Here is a 21,412-nt window from a genome sequence, read left to right on the forward strand (position 1 = left end):
GCACTCGATCCTACAAGTGGCACGTGATTCTCCCCCGGCTCTTACGGTGGTTGCACCGATTCAGAGCAAGCCGGGCTCTGATACCACTTGTAGGATCAAAAGGATGTCTGTATCTCCACAATGACATGATATTGTCCACTTTGGGCCTAAGCCCTCATGGCTTTGCTCTTAGGCTCTCCCCAAAAGGTCTCATGCCAATGGAGATACTTTTCATCCTTTTAAACTCATGATCTTTCCCATGTGTTTTAGATGTGGGACTATATTTGCACCCTTGCAAACCAACAAAAATTGTGTTCATAACAGAACTCATTCATCGTGAGAACCAAATTAAAAGACCTAACAGAACTCATTCATCGGGCACAGGTGACAAGCTGAAGCCAGGTCCTCAAAAGCATTTAAGATCGAATTCGACAGTGCTGAGGCAAACAAAAAAAAACATTTGGACCTTTGTTTTTTTAATAGGAGCAGCAAAAGTAGGGTTCTATCCGTCACTATTAATCCAGTAGCAGAACAGAGGGAGGAACATCAAGTCCATGACTAGCTTATCAAAGAGTTGTCCGCCAACCCACTCTCCGGAATAGCTGTCCCCCTCGTAGAACCAGTACGTCCCAAAGCCGTGCCGCATCCCCTGCCGGTACTGCCCAAGGTACTGGCTCCCACGCGCCCAGCTCTCTATCCCGTCGCCCGTTGCAGTCGTCGGATAGATCGGAGAGGAAGAAATCGCGCCGCAGAAGCCTCAGAGAGGAAGAAATCGCACCGCAGAAGAGAGAAATCGCGGAGGAAGAAGAAAGGGGATCAGGCGGCGCATGATAAAATTAGGTCATTTGGCGACAAATTCAAATTCGTCGCCAAATTCATCGCTATTTGGCGATAAAACTAGGATTCGTCGCCAATTGGCGGCGAAAACACTCTTTCATCGCCAAATAGCGACGAATTTGGTGATGAATTTGAATTCGTCACCAAATGACCTAATTTTATCACGCGCGGGCCGACCCCGCCACTTAAGTTAGCCAAATTTGCGACGAATCAAAGGTTCGTCACCAATTTGGTGACGAATTCTAGTTTCGTCGCCAATTTGGCGACGAATTCGAGTTTCGTCGCCAAATTGGCGACGAAACAACACTTTCGTCGCCAAATAGCGATGAATTTGGCGACAAATTAGGTTTCGTCGCCCTAAAATTTTCACCCCACCACTTAAATTAGCCAAATTTACGACGAATATATTAATCGATCGCTAAATTTGGCGACGAAAATAAAATTCGTCGCCAAATTTATGACGAATATATTAATCGGTCGCTAAATTTGGTGACGAAAATAAAATTTGTCCCTAAATTTATGATGAATATATTAATCGGTCGCTAAATTTGGTGACGAAACAGGGATTCGTCGCCAATTGGCGATGAATTGGGCGACAAAATTATTTCCATCGCAATTTGGCAATGAAAAAATATTCGTCGTAGATTTTGTTGCCAATTGGCGACCAAACTAGTTTTCGTCGCAAAGTTTGTCCCTAATTTGCGACGAAAATATTTCATCGCAAAAATTCGTTGCTAATCCCTTATATTTTTGTAGTGTTTGCATATAACATGTTATATTTTTTTGCCTAGGCCCATAGGTAGCTATGAAGTGAATATTCATTCAACATGCTATTAGCGACCGTTTGTAACACCCTATTCTTTCTTTCTACAATTCTATTTTGTAGTGTCCTAGGGGTAGAAAATTCATATTTATATCCATTTTCTAAGTACAAATTAGTAAATCTATCAATTTTAAATTCACATCCATGATCACTTTTTAATCGATTTATTTTTTGATTTTTCTCATTTTCTACTCTTCTACAAAAAATAATCAATATTTCTAAGGTATGATCCATATATTTCAAGAAATACACCCAAGTGTATCTAGTAAAATCATCTATTACAACCAATCAATATCTACTACCATTCAAAAAAACATGCTTACTACTATCAAGCAAATACATGTGTAATAGTTCTAATACATTAGATCTACTCAAAATAGTTTGACCTTTGTGGATAGCTTTGATTTGCTTACCCATTTGACATGCATCACACAACTTATCCATTTGAAACTTCAACTTTAGAAATCCTTACACCAACTCTTTCTCTGATAGTCGTTTGATGTTCCTCATGTTGGTGTAAGTAAGTATTCGATGTCAAAGCCAAGTCTCTTATTCTTTGGACATGAAACACTTAGCAAACACATTAGTAATACCATATAGTTCGACTTGATAAATATTTTATTTTCCTTTTTATGACCTATGAGCATAATAATGTTTAGTTCATTATGCTTGATTAGACATTGAGTTGAGTTAAACTCAACTCTATATTCTAAATCACATAGTTGACTAACACTTAGAAGATTGAAAGTCATATCTTTGACTAATAAGACATTTTTAATCATGAATTATTCAAAAAATTTAATATCTCCTATTCCTATAACCATAAGTTCACCACCATTATCAAAGGAAATAATACCTTTATTTTTGTTCTTGAATGATGAAAATTTTGATGAATCTCCCATCATGTGCCTAGAGTATCCGCTATCAATAAACCATATTATTGGATGAGCCCCCTTGGTGCATGCCTGCTTAAATGCAATAAACTAAATATTTTAGTATCTAAATTTTGGGTCTAGTAACATCGATAATAAATTGTTTAGGTACCCAAGCTTGCATAATTTTAATTTTTAAATTATTATTTCTACTAATTAAGGACATAAACTTTAACTTCTTTTTGTTTTGATTTGTATCATAATCCTATTTTGTTATAAACATCTCTTTAAGCTCCTAGAATCATGTCTAAATACTTAGAACTTGAGATAAATTTTTCCAATGCATTTCTAAGATCATCTACTTGCAATTTTAGATATGCATTTTCATTTTTTAGTTACCCCTTCTTTTGTTGTCACTGAACATCTTCTTAACATCCTTTTTGTTGAACTTTCGAGAGCATCTCATCATCTTTTGAACAAAATTTGTCATCTCACTGGATGATAGCTCATTGTCACTATCACTTTCTTGTTTAGAATCGGAAAAGGAATCTCCTTCTTCTCCATCTTCTTTTCTTTGTTTTTCTTCTTGTTCTTTTCACCTGCAACCAAAGCTATACCATACTCCTTGTGGCTTGAATTAGCTTGTTCATGCATTTTTAGTTTACAAAATAATTCATATAACTTAACAATTGACAAATCCATAGAAACCTTATACGCATCAACCATTGATAACCATAATGAGTTTCTTGGGAGGAATTTGAGTGCATACCTGATGAGATCTCGGTTCTCCACACTTTCACCAACTAAATGGAGACCATTGAGGAGTTCCTTGAACCTCCCATGTAGTTGACTTACCATTTATCCTTCCTTCATGATGAAATTTTGCATTTGATTTATGAGAAGGTCCATCTTTGTGATTCTTGAGTCTTTTGTGCCTTCATTCAGCTCAATGAGCTTGTCCCACAATTCCTTAGTACTCTTGAATGGACTAACTTTGTTTATTTGCTCCAAATTTAGTCCACATTGAAGAGTTACAATTGATTTAGCTTTAGCTTGTGCCTTCCATTTTTGTTCAGCAGACTATCTTGAGGATTCTAAAAATTTTCCATCCTTCGACGTTGGTGCAACAAAACCCTCAATCATAGAGAACCACATGTTAATCTCAGTCATGAGGTAATGCTCCGTGCATCTCTTCTGATAGGCGAAGTTGTTTCCTTCGAAGTAAGATGGTCGAATAGTGATGTGGCTCTCTTTCAAAGACATTTTTGTAGCTTGAAGTTGTTGCTCCTTTGGATGTGAGTCTTTGAAGCAACCTTGCTCTAATACCAATTGTTAGGACCGTGCAAGATAGAAGAAAGAGGGGTTGAATAGCTCAAATTGCTTATCGTCTTGATTACGAGCAGCAAAAATCTTGAAGAGACACAAGCACTGCACACAATGCTAACTCAAATGATTTTACTTGGTATTCGCCTCTTTGAGACAACTAATCCAAGGGCCCACTCATCACTATCCTTTTTCATTGAACTTTCTCCTTTTCGGACAAAAATCGAAGGCGAAGAAACCTTCTTACTACAGGATTACAACAAGCTTACAAAGTTCAACAAACAATGAAGCAACAAGAGAAAAGAAATGAAGAGATTACAAGTTCAACTCGGTTCTTTTTCTCTTGGTTGTTTATGGATGGAAGCTTGAGCCGGATAGTAAGCTCAGAAATTACAATGGAACAATAACCTCATCCATTAGGAAAAACCCCTTTTAAATAACTCAAAATCGAGTCATTTCTATATTTTTTTCCATCACCAATCGATTGTCATAACCCACCGATCAATTGCTGACCGTTGACTATCTGTTGAATGGTCACTGACTCAAGATCCACGACTAAGATTAATCAAATTTTAAATTTCAATTGATTGAACCAATCTATAGATAGTGCCCAATCGATAGGTCAATTGATTTGATAGACTTTTATTTGCTAGAGAAACCTCTTCCAATCGATTGGCAATGCTCAATCGATCTACCAATCGATTTGATGCCTCTATTTACTCAGGAAACTTTGCCAATCAACCCTCAGTTGAACAGATTAATCGATTCAAGTACTTTTTGTTTGCTAGAAATTGTTTACCAATCAATTCCAGCATTTACCAATCGATTGATACAACAATTGCGTAAACCTGAATTCTGGTTTAACCCACCAATCGATTTGTGTTGCAAAACTTAGAATTTGGGTTTAGAGTTTAGGGTTTTGGCTCACCAATCGATTGTTGTACCATATCAATTGATTGGTGTACCCTAAAATAGGATTTTTATCCCTAAACCCTCAAACTTTTTCTTCAAGCCTAAGCTTCTCTACCCTCGTTTTTCAATTACCTGGTGTCAGATGAACCTCCTATTCCCTGGACTTTGTGCCTAGAGTTTCTTCACCTCTGGGTCTTCATCTACCCTTGTATCCGATCTCGTGATCTGCTCAGGTTCTCATCTTTTGCTAACAATTCGGTCCTCAACCTTTTTGGACTTCCATTGTTTTGCATCCGGTCTTCCAACTTGCACAAACTTCTTCTTGCCAAGAATTTGATCTTCAACTGTTTTGGACTTCCCTTGTTTTGCATCTGGTCTTCCGATTTGCACAAATTTTTTCTTGCCAAGAATCCGGTTCTCAACCTTCTTAAATTTTCCTTACTTGCATCCAATCTTTTAACCTATGAGAACTTCACTTATTCTATACGCTCACAACACAAGTGAGATCCATCTTATTAACCTAAACTTAGATAATTGTCATTCATTAAAACTTTTCATCCGGGACGCACCAACAAATATTATAAATCATAGATTGATATATCTATTATTTTTAGATTTTCTTAGTATATTTGGGAGTATAATTGGGAGTCTACTATACCTAACTGCAAGTCGACCTGATATATTATTTGCAGTAGGTATATGTGCTAGGTACCAAGCAAATGCTAAAGAATCACACTTAACCGCAGTTAAGAGAATACTAAGATACATCAAAGGAACCTTAACTGTGGGAATGTGGTACCCTAGGAATAACAACTTTGACCTAGTTGGATATTCAGACTCAGATTATGCCGGTTGCAAACTAGATCGCAAAAGTACAAGCGGTGGATGCCAGTTCTTGGGTCCCTGTCTAGTTAGCTGGTGCAGTAGAAAGCAACACTGTGTTGCACTGTCTACAACTGAAGCTGAATACATTGCCCTAGGTGAATGTGTTGCACAACTCCTTTGGATGATGCACACATTAACGGACTTTAACTTAGAATATAAAAACACAAAAGTATTAATTGACAACATAAGTTCAATCAATCTAACAAAAAACCCAGTGCACCATTCACGGACCAAACATATAGAAGTTAAACATCACTTTATACGCGATCATGTTGCTAAGGGAGAAATTGTACTCGACTACGTCGAGTCAAAGTCAAACTTAGCCGACATCTTTACTAAACCTTTACCTGAATCCGAGTTTAGCATACTTAGAAGAAAACTAGGTTTATGTTTAGTAGAGTAGGAAAAAGAAATTTATTTTTCAAAAATTCATGTTTTCAAATCTATTATTAGTATATTTCAAAATGTTTTCAAAAATGATTTTCAAAATTATGTACCTATATATCTTTTTAAGATTGTATTTTTAAAAGATAAGTAAATGGAGATTTTGCCTTAGACTAAGTGTCCCAAAATAAAAAAACAATCCTTTAAGTTAGGCAAACCCCCTAGAAAGCACTGAATTTTAATTATAGGCAAGATTAGATCTTGGAATTACTTAAGTCTGAGGCGGGATTTTCCGAAAATTAGTTTAGAATATCCCGAAAATTAGAATTTAGAAATATTCTATGATTTTTCTAGAATTTTAGAATATTTTTCTAGAATTTTTGGATTAGCGAAAATAGCAAAAATAAATAGAAAGAAAGTGTCCGAGGCGAGATTTGAACTCGTAACCTATAGGAATCTGTAACTCTTAATATATCTCCAATAACCAAAAAGCCAACAGATCTGTTCCGAAAAAGAAGGAACCGAATTTTATTTATCGGCGAGTTAGGTTTAGGAATCACTTAATATAAATAGGAGGCTTAGGAAAGGGTTTTGATTATCTTCGAAAACCCTTCCCTCACCTCTCGCCCAGAATGTCGTCGCCCTCTTTTCTCCTCCCTCTCAGCGCCCCAAACCCGAAGAACGAGGAGTTCGCCCCCTAGGATCATAAGGAAGACTTTCGGAGAACTTCTTCTACAAGGACGCTCCTCTCCGCGAGAAGAACGCGTAGACATAGGAAGATCGCCGAGGAGATCTTTTTTTCTCTAACGGAAGAATTGTAAGGAAATTAGCGCAGAAGGTAAGTACATCTCTCACCTGCAGTATGAGTTGCTCCGTTGTTTTCTTTATTCTCTCCATAGTATGTAGAGCATGCATAAAGTATTATTTCCATGACATCATTTTATGTTAAAGCATGTGTAAATTGTTTCTTTCCAAATTGCATGATATAAGAAGTATAAGAAAAGTATTTTACTTTTAAGAGGCGGGTATCGGGCCAAAGGTTCGCCCAAAATGAATTCCGGGCCAAAGGTTCGCCCATAAGGAAAGGAATTCCAGGCCAAAGGTCGCCTGATAAGATAAGTCCTTTGATAGCATTCGGTGGCTAGCTACCCCGGGTTCTATCAGAGATGCGCGCATTGATACTCCGCCAGGGCCCATAAGTATGTTTAAATATGTTTACTATTTTCAAAAGTATGGACTTTCAGATATAAAGAAGCTAAGAAAATTTTCCTAGGCACTACAAGTATTTTCATGTTCAGATAGTTTTTGCTTAATGTCTTTTATACATGTCTTTGTAATTACAAGTCTTTTCATGTTGCCTGCAATGATTTCCGTGGTTTTGTGAGACTAGGTATGTACTTACTAAGCTTTGCTTATAGTTGCATTTCCTTATACTGCAGATAGAGGATAAGAAAAGGTTTAAGTGACGGGAGGCAGCAGGAGTAGTGTTTGGTGTGTGTGGCGGCTGGGGGGCAAACAGCGGATTAGAATAAATAAATGAATAAACACCTTATATCAATTATGTCTTTTATATCAATGGCTTCCGCATCTTAAATTGAACAGTTGTTTTATTCCGTTATAAGAATATTCCTTTTGATAGAATTTATCTATTGGATTTTCGACTACCAATAATTTAATAATGACTTCCAACTTCGACGTCGGTGCTGTGCCTGCTTCAAACTACTGTTCCAAACACCGAGACGCCGAAATCAACCTCCGGGGAGCATAACGAAAACTTAAGTTGTAATTCAATATTGTTTATACTTTGTACTTAAAGTTTTTGTAATCCGATATATTAGAAAGGACGGAGGGTAAAACAAACCGTGTCAATTTCTTTTTACAGTTTTTGCTTCCGCGCAGATTATTTAATTGCTTCCGCTTTCATAAACTATCAAGCAAGCAGGAGAGTGATGCACGTGTAAGATTTTTGTTTATGGCATAATTCTTTTTTGGTCCAGGGGATGTATGTTTATATTGCTTGTGATTAGAATTCTAATAAAATGATTATTATTGACAATAGTAACTTTTATTGTTTAAGCATATGTGAACTATCTTTGAATTTGATCACTTATTAATATTTTTTGACATTATTTAATTATTAACATTTGTATATGGAAAAGATGTTACATTGAAATAAAATGCAAAATGAAAAGAAAGCAGGAGAAAAAAATGGAATTAAACGATTGTTAAGATTATAGCAAGGACATTTTCTATATAATTTTTACCAAAGGTCATAAGTTTGATTCATTTTTGGTGTTGATTAGAGAAACTGAATCATTAGAGTAGATAATGTAATAGATAATTGACCTCTAATAATTGGGATAAACATGGCTTCATGTTGACAACTATGATGATGATAAATATCTTCAATCACTATTTCCTTTTTTTTCTCATAAATCTTGGTTAAAAATTACCCATTTAAGGAAAGTGAATTATCTTTTAACTGAATGTATCAACTTCCAAGCATCATATGTTAGTGTAGAGTTGAGCATGAAATTTTTTGTGACACTGCATACTTTGCCGCATGTTGTGCAGAGTTCATGTACAAGGTCTGACATGGAAGCTGAAAGTGCACGCAAGAAATTGGAGATCAAGTTGCCAATCACAGTAGGTGCATCCATGAATCAGAACGGACCGGATTCACAACTTGTTGGTGTATTCAATCATGAAAATGCAGCTATTGGTACTTTTCATTTTTCAAGTTCTTTATGTTACAATTTATGGAACCTTAGGTAAAATTACTTTCTGAAAAGAATATTTTACTGCTATAACAGTGAACAAAACTGTTGATTCAATGCATACCAGACCTTTTTACTGCAACAAGATCAACAATGAAACTCAGTGTCCTAAACTTCATCTCGACAGAACTCCAAAGGATGTCGAGTTGTTCCAAAATGATACATGCAGGTCAAGTCTTGTGCCTCATTTGGAGCTCCCTTTGAAAAGATACGAGGGGCCATTATCAGACAAGAAAGATTGTGAGCAATCCAGTGCATGGAATCATTCGAGCTTGTCAGCCTTCTCACAGTAAGCACCTCATTTTAATGGTTTTGCTGACTTAAAAGTTTAGGACAACAGTACCCTTTTATTCCTTGCCTGTACATTGCACGAAAATTGTGTGAAGGTAATCTTCATGGTCGGATCATGCTCAAAAAATTTATTACTAGTATTGATTGAAATAAAAAATAGACACACATAGCTTGAAAGAGCAATTGTTGCACATTAAATTTGAAAAGGAAAACGTGCATGATTTAAAGAATTCAATTTATTGGTTTATCAAATTGATTTTTGGTTTGGTTTACATCTTCCACTTGTCTTAGCTTTTTTAGAATACTGTGCCAGTGAGTGTCATATGTGCATACATAGATTACTGGCGAAATTTACATTACTAGCTCAGTTTCTTTTCTGTACTTTTAATATTCATATCAAACTTTATCTAAACAAAACCTTGGTGCAATATTATAGATGCTTTTCCTCTAAAGCTTGTATTAGCTTTATTGTAAAGAAACGAAAAGAGGTTAGGAAATTGTTTTAATTATTATGTTGTAGAGAATTAAACACATTGGTTGTTGCAGGTACAACTGCAAAACAGTGATATCAACATTGTTGCAGCAAAAGAATCTAGGATCTGAAAGCGATGGACTTAAGTCTACTGATCTTCCGAAACATCAGGAATCCAGAATAAATGTGGAAGATACGACTAATTCACCTTCTGTGGGATCTTCAGCTCATGATGGAAGAGCAGTCCAATGCAATCCTGTTCGAGTTATTCCCGTTTCTCTTCCTGACATATCTTTAAGGATGTTCTATTCGCAGTCAGGGCAACAAACCCTTTGGAGTTCCAGTTCACCAATATTGCTGGAAGCAGCAAAATCCACAAAAAACCTCAACCCTGTGCAAGCTGACGCTAACGAGAAGAATGGTATAAGCTCATCTTGCAGTTCGGCAGAAAAGAAGGATGAAACCATGGAGCTCGACGAACAGAGGCATGCTCCATCAGCAGTAGAAGAGAGTGGTGGTAGCAGCACATGCAATAGTAGCATTAATCATCTCAATGGCAGTGAATGCGCCAGTCGAATTGCCAGAGCCGGAGATATTCCTATGATGAATGTTTCTTGGCACATAAATGACGAGTGCAAAGATGGAACAAAGCTGGCAGATTGCCAACGTTTAACCGAAAGAGAAATAGCCTTGACCAAATTCCGTTTGAAGAGGAAGGAAAGATGCTTTGAGAAGAAGGTACAAATTTATGCTCAATGATCTCTCCTACAGAATTTAAATATAGAGAAACAGATTCACTTCAGCAAAGAAAACTGTGCTTTTCTATTTTTCTTGTTTAAGGCAAAACTACAAGTTAACTTCACTTGGAAACCTTTCGACAGGTTCGATATCAGAGCAGAAAATTACTTGCAGAACAGCGTCCTCGTGTGAAGGGGCAATTTGTTAGAAAGGAGAAGATCAAGCCTCAACCAGTATTAGTGGGTGCCTTTCAATGTAATTTAGCTGCTGGATAGTTTGGCATTGGAAGGGAGAAACTACATCATCACTATGGGAGAACTTATCAGCCAAGGTAAATGTTTTAACGCATGTAGCTGCACTAACATAATGTAAATAATGTAACAGATTTGCTTTAAGATATCGATCTGCTTCTTATGCTTCGTTTTCTCCTGTTTGAGATTCATTCCACTTTAGTCAGCAAATTTCTGCAAGGTATGTAACCTCTACAATACAGTGTTTATCATCTGTTTAATTAGAACTTCATGTGTTGTAGATAATCTTAATTTTGCAACTAATACACTTAACAATAGTGGTTAGTAAGAGTCCAATTTTTTTATTGACAAAGCTATATTTGTCTTCTGTCAACTCTTTCTATTGTGTCTGGCAAATTATCTTTATAAATTAAATCATCATGCATACTAAGATCAATCAATACACATTACCAATTTCCTATTCCCATGTATTTCTTTTAAACATGACTCCACCCTGAAAACCTATTGCCTTCTTGGAACTTCAATTAGCCATTAGCCTAACAAGAGGTTTAATTATTAATAACTCTGAAACATAGCAAAATATAAGTTATTTAATGACATCACTATAAATTATTAAATGAAAGGATAGTCCGGTATATAAAATTCTTATCAATGCGGGATTCTGAGGAAGGATCAGATTATATTGGATTAATTGTTTGCAGTTTTATTTTATATTTTTGTAAAAGATTATTTTCGTGACTCGAATTAATTCATGACCTTAAGATTACATGATAGTAATTTTAATTCATTACTGAAATTCAAAATGAATAACAGAAATTGGTGTAGAAGAATATAGATGTAGATATATAAGCTGAAAATGTAGGAGACGTCCTTTATTTCAATAGCAACGTCATTCATTTAGCGTTAGCACTTGGCTCATTGAAATATGCCAAAAGAAAATTCAATAGAGACAAAATAAATATTTTTATAGTTAATTAAGGGACCCGGGGGGGGCCATGGCCCCCCCAGCCCACAGAGACCCCTGGGTGATCGTTCCGGGTGGCGGGATTCACCTGCTCCTCTTCCTAGCGAACAACCTCCAGTACATCGTGAACACGATCCGCCACTACCGGCTGAGGGGTTTATTAGGCGAGGAGTGGGTGGCGCGGCACGCCGCGAAAGCGAGGCAGCATGCAGCGAATTACGAAAGGGTGTCGTGGGGGAAGGTAGCAGCGGAGGTTCCGGCAGTGGAGGTCGGCGCCGGAGTGGCGCGGGTGCAGATGTGGGCATTCGTGGAGGCGGCGTGCGCCGCGCAGGCGGGGTGGGTGGTGGTGGACGCTGGGATGAGAGAGGAGGTGAGGGAGGCAGTGAGGGGGATGGTGGTCCCGGCGTATAGGGGGTTCTTCTACCAGCGGTGGAGGGCGGCAGTGGAGGAGGGCGAAGCAGCGAAGTTGTCGCCCGAGATTGTGCCCCAGCGGCTCGCGGGACTCTTCTCTAGTTCCGACGAAGCTGGTTCCGGTTCGTTCTCGAGTTATCAGCTCGGTTCGGAGTCCCTTTCATCCCGGTCCGAAGCATCGTCCAGGTCCCTATAAGATCTAGGTCGTTGTTGGTAACGAGTGTAAGAACTCAACGACTGATTCTTTTTCCTAGAATCAATGTATTATTTGTCTTTTGCTCGGTTTATGAAGTCGCTAATAAATTATAATGGAATTTACATAAAATAATTAAATTAGATTGCATTCTAAATATAATTTTACAAATACTAATAAACTCCCTAAAAATTTAAAGTTAGATGATATATATATACGTACTATATAAATAAGTTAATTCATCGACATGTCCAAATATTACCTCCGTTAATTATATTTTAAATTTATCTGATTATTTAAAATTATTGAACAATTGCATCAACTTATTTATAAAGAGTTGTTAAGCGTTATTGATGATAATATCAACGTAGTATACGTACACCTCTCAAAAAACTATTTTTGAGTTTTAAGTACTATATATTAATATTCCTCCTCGGTGAGAGGGAAAAAAATCTTAATAGTTATTAATTATTATTAGTTTATTACATGGTCTTCTTTGCCCTGCTTCCAAATTGAATGGCGCTTTAGAATTTTTCAAAAAACTATTTTTGAATTTTAAGTACTATATATATAGGTGAAAAATTCTAAAGCGCCATTCAATTTGGAAGCAGGGCAAAGAAGACCATGTAATAAACTAATAATAATTAATAACTATTAAGATTTTTTTCCCTCTCACCGAGGAGGAATATTAATATATAGTACTTAAAACTCAAAAATAGTTTTTTGAGAGGTGTACGTATACTACGTTGATATTATCATCAATAACGCTTAACAACTCTTTATAAATAAGTTGATGCAATTGTTCAATAATTTTAAATAATTAGATAAATTTAAAATATATTTAACGGAGATAATATTTGGACATGTCGATGAATTAACTTATTTATATAGTACGTATATATATATCATCTAACTTTAAATTTTTAGGGAGTTTATTAGTATTTGTAAAATTATATTTAGAATGCAATCTAATTTAATTATTTTATGTAAATTCCATTACAATTTATTAGCGACTTCATAAACCGAGCAAAAGACAAATAATACATTGATTCTAGGAAAAAGAATCAGTCGTTGAGTTCTTACACTCGTTACCAGCAACGGCCTAGATCTTATAGGGACATGGACGACGCTTCGGACCGGGATGAAAGGGACTCCGAACCGAGCTGATAACTCGAGGAACGAACCGGAACCAGCTTCGTCGGAACTGGAGAAGAGTCCCGCGAGCCGCTGGGGCACAATCTCGGGCGACAACTTCGCTGCTTCGCCCTCCTCCACTGCCGCCCTCCACCGCTGGTAGAAGAACCCCCTATACGCCGGGACCACCATCCCCCTCACTGCCTCCCTCACCTCCTCTCTCATCCCAGCGTCCACCACCACCCACCCCGCCTGCGCGGCGCACGCCACCTCCACCGCCTCCACGAATGCCCACATCTGCACCCGCGCCACTCCGGCGCCGACCTCCACTGCCTCCGCTGGCCTCGCATACCAATTTATCATGGATGTCATTATCATTCTTGTTAAACTAATTATTGAAGCATTAGAATACTTACATATTAAATTTTAAATTAAAAAAAATTTTAAAAAAGTATTTTTTAAATTAACATTAGGTATTTTACATTTATATTCTATATCCACGAGCATCCAGTATAAAATATTTTTTTAATTTTTTAATTTTTTTAATTTTTTAATTTAAGATTTAGAATTTAAAATTTAAATTTAAAAAAGTAATTTTTTTAATAATTATTTTATATTAGGTGTTCACGATTGTATAATATAAGTCGATATATATAATATATCAAACCTCTCTCTCTATATATAAATATATAAACTTAAAAAAACTTAGATAGGGAGATGACAAATACCAATATCAAAATATCTCAAAATAGCATCTTTAAGTCAGGTCCAATAAGAGATCAAGCCTGTGAGACAAGAGGTGAAGCCTGGTTCAATAAGAGGTCTAAGTTAGGTCCGACTAAAGGAAAAGCGAGATAATAAGGAAAAGATCAATGTAAGAATGGTAGGTCGAGGATCATATTTGAAAGAAATTAAGAAGGCGGTCGCGCCTCCAAGACTAAGACTATATATATAAAATAAATTTTATCCATTCATTTTTTAACAGGAATAAAGGAGGGATGTAAAACTCCACCACTATAACTCCGCTCTCTAGGGCGGACCTTCCATTAGTGTCTCCACGGAATCCTTCATTAATCGTTTCTTTCCCCATATATTGCTCTCTGGTCTTGCAGGGAAAGACGCTGCCGGTAGATCCTTCAATTTTCCTTAGATTGATCGGCGGCAAGTGACTGTGGGCCGGAATCATTCGTTGCTCGTTGATCAGATTGCTAGGGCAATTGGATCTGAGGTAAAACTTTTGATAGTTGATTATTGTAAGTATGTTGTTCTGTAGATATTATTAGGATTGGGTTTGTGTTGGAACTGGTCAACGTGGAGGAGATTGGTGAGACTGTTCTGTTGAATTCGAAAGGGTGAGGATGTTGGATTGACCTTGCCTGTTGAAAAGGGATTGATGCTTGATTTTTTTGTGTGAGGTTGGCCTACCCTGTGTGGTTTTGATGGGTTCGGTCTTGTCCAATTCTGAGGTTACAGAATTAGTTGTGATTAGGTTGATTTAGGATAGAAGTGGATCAAATTGATAAATAGGGGTTTTGGTTAGTTGTATTATTTGATTAATACAACTAATTAATCTTGTTGTATTAATAGGATCCAATTGGATCCTAGGGTGGGTCGGATTATTGTTGGACTATCATTGGATCTGTTGAAGTGTCGGGTTCAAGTTAAGTTTGGTTGGTCCAGTTATAGGGAACTTGACCCTACCTAAAGTTGAAACCAGCTTATAAAAAATTGGAGTTAATCAGTTGATTTAGATTCAATTGAGAAATCAATTGAATTCAATTAGCTGGTTAGGATTCAATTGAAAATTGGTTGGGTTGTACTTTCTCACTCTTTTAAATAAGAATAAAAAAATTTTAAATTTAAAAATTTTAATATTTTTTATAATTTTTATTTTTGATAGATTCAAAGGTTGATCATTTTAATTAAACCATAAAAGTAAATATAAGAAAAAAAATCTCATCCATTTAGTAAACAAAAGGGAAAAAAACTCTCATTTGGCAATTTAGTAAATAAAAGAAAAAAACCCTCATTCATTCAGTAAAAAAAATTCTAAAAAAACTGAAAAACTAAAAAAACCAAAAAAAATTGGATGGGATCGCGATTCCCATCCGTGATTCGCCGCCCGTCCACCTCATAAAAAATCCTAAAGAATCGCTGAGCTTTGGGAAACGCTGTCCGCCTTGTCGCCTCAAGAATCGCCAAGCTTCGCCGCCACAACGCCTTCAGGTACCGCTCGTCCTTTCCTATCTCCCTCAACTCATAGATAGGGGTGGGAAAAAATACCGAATTTTCGGTATACCGCACATACCATACCGATATTTACCGTCCATATCGAAAATTTTGGTATATCAAAAATTTCGGTACGGTATAATACCGTACCGAATTTTTCGATATCGGTATCGGTACGAAATTATTATTTTTCGGTATTTCGGTATATACCGAAATACCTATTATATATCCTCTTATAAATTATTTATTATTTTAATTGAGTTTAAAATTGATATTGGGTACGGTATTTCGGTATGATCGGTATACCGAACATTTTTATACGATCGGTATGATCGTATGATCGGTCGGTACGGTATTTCGGTATGATCGGTATGATCGGTATCGGTATACCGAACATTTTTCGATATGATCGGTATGCATTTTATACTATACTGATTCGCCGTCCGTCCACCTCATAAACGCATGTTACGTATCCCATCCGTGATTCGCCGTCCGTCCACCTCATAAAAAATCCTAAAGAATCGCTGAGCTTTGGGAAACGCTGTCCGCCTTGTCGCCTCAAGAATCGCCAAGCTTCGCCGCCTCAACGCCTTCAGGTACCGCTCGTCCTTTCCTATCTCCCTCAACTCATAGATAGGGGTGGGAAAAAATACCGAATTTTCGGTATACCGCACATACCATACCGATATTTACCGTCCATATCGAAAATTTTGGTATACCGAAAATTTCGATACGGTATAATACCGTACCAAATTTTTCGGTATCGGTATCGGTACGAAATTATTATTTTTCGGTATTTCAGTATATACCGAAATACCTATTATATATCCTCTTATAAATTATTTATTATTTTAATTGAGTTTAAAATTGATATTGGGTACGGTATTTCGGTATGATCGGTATACCGAACATTTTTATACGATCGGTATGATCGGTCGGTCGGTACGGTATTTCGGTATGATCGGTATGATCGGTATACCGAACATTTTTCGATATGATCGGTATGCATTTTATACTATACTGAAAATTCGGTATACCGAAATTCCGGTATACCGAATTTTCGGTATGGTAACGGTATAGATTTTTTTATGCCGAAATTTTCGATACGGTATACGGTATCGTATGCAAAATTGTATACCGTACCGACCCAGCCCTATTCATAGATCTGGTCGTCTTTGCTTCGATGTCTCGCAATCTCGTTGTTGCATTGCTTTTTGGGCGATAAGTCCTTGGTTCCTTTCGATCTGTACTTGTTCTAACGTTGATCACTGTAAAACCTTGTTTGTAAAGAAGTGAGGGAAGGGGAGAGAAGGGGAAGGAAGGGTAAGTTTTCCCCTTGCATGCCCATAAATAGACATAATTCCTTACACTCCGATTTGGGGTGTAAGGAAGGGGAAGGAAATGTTAAAACATATTTATTCCAATTTTACCCTTATTTTTAAATATTAATTATTAAAATAACTATCTATTAGATTTTTGCACCGTTGCTCCTCGTCACATAACGCAGTCGTCACAGGATCTCATCACTCGCACTCCTCAATGTCGACCTTCGTCGCAAATTATTACATCAGTAAATTTTTATAAAAATATATATAAAAATGTTGATTTATCTTTTATTGTACCAAAGTGTACAAATTTTGTGTTTCGTATATTTTTTATATATCTACTTATTATTTTTTTAATTTTTTATTTATTTAAATTGTAAATATTAATTTTTGTTAACTTATGAGCTATATATATTTTTTTCACATATAGATTTATTTTAAAAAATAAAGGTATTTTTGTAATTTTATATATTTAGTTTATAATTTTGATTGATGAACTCATTTGAACGAATAGTTATAAGGCATTAGATAAAATAAAATACCTAACGAACAATTATTTCTAAATTATTGTAGATCTATTTTAACAAGGATATTTTTGTAATTTTATATATTTAACCTTCATTTCCTTCCCTTTCCTCCCAAACAAGATAGTACATGTTACGTTAATGAACCTTCCCTTCCTCCCAAACAAGAAAAATATAAATACTTCTCTTCCCCTTCCTTTCCCTCCCTTTCCCTTACTTCCCCTTCCGTTAGGCCTAGTTTACTTGAAAGTGTGGATAGAGAAAGGAAAGAAATCCACGGTAGATATAAAATCCCTAGGGAAAGGGAACGAAATCTTTTCTCTCTTCTGTTTGTTTACTTTGATACAAGGGAGGTGAATAAATCTCTTATATTTAAATTATTTATTTATATAAACAAAAAATTTAAATTATTTATTTACTAAAATACCCTCTTCCTCTTCCTCTATCCGCCGAAGCCTCTCCTCATCGCGGCCCCGTCCACGGCGTCCTGGTACACTTCCCCCGTCGGCAATAATACCCCTTCTCCGGTCGTGCTTCTTCTCCCTTCGTGCATCACCGATCTGCCTCCCCCACGCACGTCCACGTCGTCGCCGTCGGATCTTCGATTTCCCGCTCCATACGCTTCTCCCTCAACCGATCCGCCTCCCCCAGACGCTCTCTCGCCTCCTTTGAAAAACTGATCCGCCCCGGCCCCAGCCCCGGCCTGCCGCACTTGCCTCTGCTCACCCTCCACCCACCCTGGATCCTTCCGCTGCCACCTCCACAAGGGCCTCAATGGAAGGGGCGGATCCGCCGCCGCTGCCTCGCCTTCGAACAGGCTCAACGCAAGGCGGTCTGCGATGGTGAACTCGTTGGTCCGGATCAGGACGGTGGAGGGTGAGTGGGTGAAGCACGCGCTTGCTGCGATGGCGAACTCGCTGGTCCGGATCGGGACTGCGCAGGAGAAGTAGAGAGGAGCAGGACGAAGAGAGAGCAGTGAAGAGGAGAGGATATTTGTGTCTTTTGGTTTTCCATCCTTCGCTTTCCGTCCGATTTGGAGGAGATTGATTTTGGCCAAAAATTGATCTGTTGACGGATTTCTTTCCCTTCCCTTGTAAAATTTTAGAATAGTAAACAACGGATGGACGAGTACAGAGGAAAACTTTCCACTGCTTTTCTTTTTTTCCGCGCGTTCAAGTAAATGGGCCCTTAATGAACCTTCCCTCACCCCATCCAAACAGAGTGTAAGAATGGTGGAGAAGTACTTGTTCCAACACTGACACCCCAAGATAACTCTTGATACTCTTATCTGTCATGTATAAGTTTTTTTTTTTGAAACCAATCGTGTTGAATATTTTGATCCAACACATGTTTGATACCTGCATAGGTGTTCAACAAACATAGATTGTCATAATAACCGTGACAGAGTTCTTTTGTAATATTGATCACTTTAGTCAACGGAATCATCTAGAAGTTTGACCATTACGTGTGAACCCAAAGAACATAAGAATCAGACGGAAGGGATGGACAATGTGTGAGGTTACAAAGACAATGTGTCATCATAAAAAGAGACAACCACATGATTTTGATGATGGAAAAGTAATTATAACATATGCATATCTGGTTGTATCAACAAATTCATGCAGTGGAAAGCACCCACTTCGATACAATTAAAAATAACAAAAAAAAATTGTCTCAAAATTACTAGTAGTGTAGCATGAGGGCTGCCATTGATAGAGGGAAGTATTAACATGGTACCTAAAGTATGCTAATTGCATTGCATGGCAAGAAAGGAAGTAACAAAAACTGAGCTCAGGTAAACAAAGACCAATTTGAGATAGTCTAGTTGAGGTGATCATTCAGGTCTATCCCACCTATGTGGGGTCAACTACATGAACCTTATGCCTCCATTGGTCTCTATGCAGCTATATTACCTACTCAAACAAAAAAATAGGATTAAGATCCAAAATAATTAATTTAGAAAAATTTTAACATTTGGGCTTAATGCAACCCTCAACCCTTTTCATGAATCTTTTTGATTAATTGTAAATCAATCAAGTTGTAGATTGATTTGTTGTTAAATTGGATCTTAGGGAGCTGTAAAATTGAGAGGTGGCGGGTAGCTGCATGTTGGTTCAGATTAACAGAGGCTGATAATAGGGTTTAGATGATTCAACTCAGGAGTAGGAATATTGTTATTGAAAGTAGAATCCTTCATTACTACTATTATTGGATTCAAAATTTGCCATCAAACACAAGTTTTTCCAAAGACTCAGAGTCAATCCTAATGAATGAAGCTACAACATCGTATTAACTACGGGTTTTGATTAATGGTTCTTTCATTGAATATCTTTGGTCATAATAGGCTTTGGAGCTTTATATGTTTCTTGTGGGAGAATTGTGCTCATATCATTTTGTTAGGGTTATATGTAGAATGGATGTCAATTGATGTACTTGTCTGTAGTGTGTAGGAATTGTAGGATCCTATCCCTCATTTTGTAGTCTTACTCCTTAAATTTGATGGATTTAGCGAACCATAGATGATTCAATTTTCTTTCCATGACTTGGTTTGTGTAGCTGTAATAGTGGATTTTTGTTAGCTGACTTATTCTCAATTTAGATCTTGAAAGTTTGTGGATGGTATCTGTAAGTCATTGATGTTGGATGTTGTTACACCAGTTAGAGGTTTGACAGTTACATTCTACATAATTTTGTTGATTCACTTATGCTGATAGATAGAATTATTATCACATACTTTCTACATTCCTAATTAGCACATTTATGTTTATTCCTTGTCTTGCCTCCAGTTGTAAATGTTGATGTGAGTTGACTGCATTAGATTTTCAAGAGTTGTTGGGGTTATGAGACGGAGACATTTTATTAGGATCTTCGCTGGAACTCGTTTAGTAGTTATGGTTGCATGCATGTCAATAGATTCCTGAAGGTTTATCAAGAACATATTGATAAATGAGAAAATGCAATTGTTCTTCTATTCAAATTATGCAGATCTAACTGCCAAAAACAACATTGCATGCTAGCGTGCTATAGTAAATGAACTCCCGTAGATTCATCATGATAATGAACTCCCGTAGTTATGGGATCTAACATACCAACATAGGGAGCACGATTAATCTTAACATTGACTTTCAAGTGGTCTCTGGAGTCGACCTTGTCAACGTCTCACCTATTGGCCTCCATCGAGAATGATGACCATAGATGATCACAACTAAGCTTTCTGTCTTCTTAATTTCCCTAGGCAACAGCCACAAGCTAAGATTCTTTATCCAATTATACCTAACACCTTATACTACTAACACTATTAACACTTCCCATCAAGCCATTATCTATATCCAACTTGTTATATAAACTAAACTAATCAAGAAAGGATGGAGTACAATAAGAATGGGGAATGAAGAGGGATCTCAGGAACTAAACAGTTTAGATAAATACAATTAAGACAAGGAAGGAGTAGAAATTGGTTACCAGATACCAAAACAATATCTGAGGTTAAGGATAGAAGATCTAGTTTTAACCACAACAAGGAAAACGAAGACAACCTCACTAGCTGAAGAAGAGAATGACCGATAAAGAACCAAAGGGTTTGCTTGTCGAAAATAAGATAATTGCTGTCCTTGATAACCAGGCAATGGAAAACTCTTACAAAACAAATTGACAACAAACTAGAGGAGCAGATTGACATTGGCAGCTAACATCAATAGTCCTCTTCTGAGTAATGATATTCAGGATGATCAACCCTCTGAGTGGTAGAGACACATCGACGTGTACGACCATGACCTCGACTACTACTATCATCCAAACTCCGGATGCGGCTACGGGCACGACTACTGCCCTAATCATAATTAAGGAAAATTAAAAAAACCTCTAAATCCTATAGCTCAGAGACACAACTTGACTCAAGCAAAAAACAAAATCCCAAAAAATAAAATTGAGAACCCAAACCCACGGACAGAAATTGCGAACTTTGCTCTGATACCAATAAAATTATCACGTCCCGGAGGTGTCGTTCCCACACTCCGGGAGGTACCTCACTTGGTGACAATATAATAAAGGAATCAAATGCAATAATTGAGACATAATTTAACAGAATT

General features: G+C 37.0%; 2 protein-coding genes across 2 annotated transcripts; both read left to right on the top strand.

The window, feature by feature from the left end:
• Nucleotides 1-8,593: 8,593 nt before the first annotated feature.
• LOC141847917 (two-component response regulator-like PRR95) lies at nucleotides 8,594-10,809 on the top strand. Its single transcript, XM_074736026.1, has 4 exons — nucleotides 8,594-8,737; nucleotides 8,829-9,081; nucleotides 9,630-10,293; nucleotides 10,437-10,809. The coding sequence occupies exons 1-4, from the start codon at nucleotides 8,611-8,613 to the stop codon at nucleotides 10,566-10,568; spliced, it is 1,176 nt and encodes a 391-aa protein (XP_074592127.1). The 5' UTR covers nucleotides 8,594-8,610; the 3' UTR covers nucleotides 10,569-10,809.
• A 730-nt stretch (nucleotides 10,810-11,539) lies between these two features.
• LOC141846966 (exocyst complex component EXO70B2-like) lies at nucleotides 11,540-12,115 on the top strand. Its single transcript, XM_074734978.1, has one exon. The coding sequence runs from the start codon at nucleotides 11,540-11,542 to the stop codon at nucleotides 12,113-12,115; it is 576 nt and encodes a 191-aa protein (XP_074591079.1).
• The last annotated feature ends 9,297 nt before the right edge of the window (nucleotides 12,116-21,412 follow it).

Source organism: Curcuma longa, chromosome 16, assembly GCF_044706935.1.
Source record: "Curcuma longa cultivar G26 ecotype Majalengka, Jawa Barat chromosome 16, ITB_CL_G26_1.1, whole genome shotgun sequence".
Lineage (NCBI taxonomy): Eukaryota > Viridiplantae > Streptophyta > Magnoliopsida > Zingiberales > Zingiberaceae > Curcuma > Curcuma longa.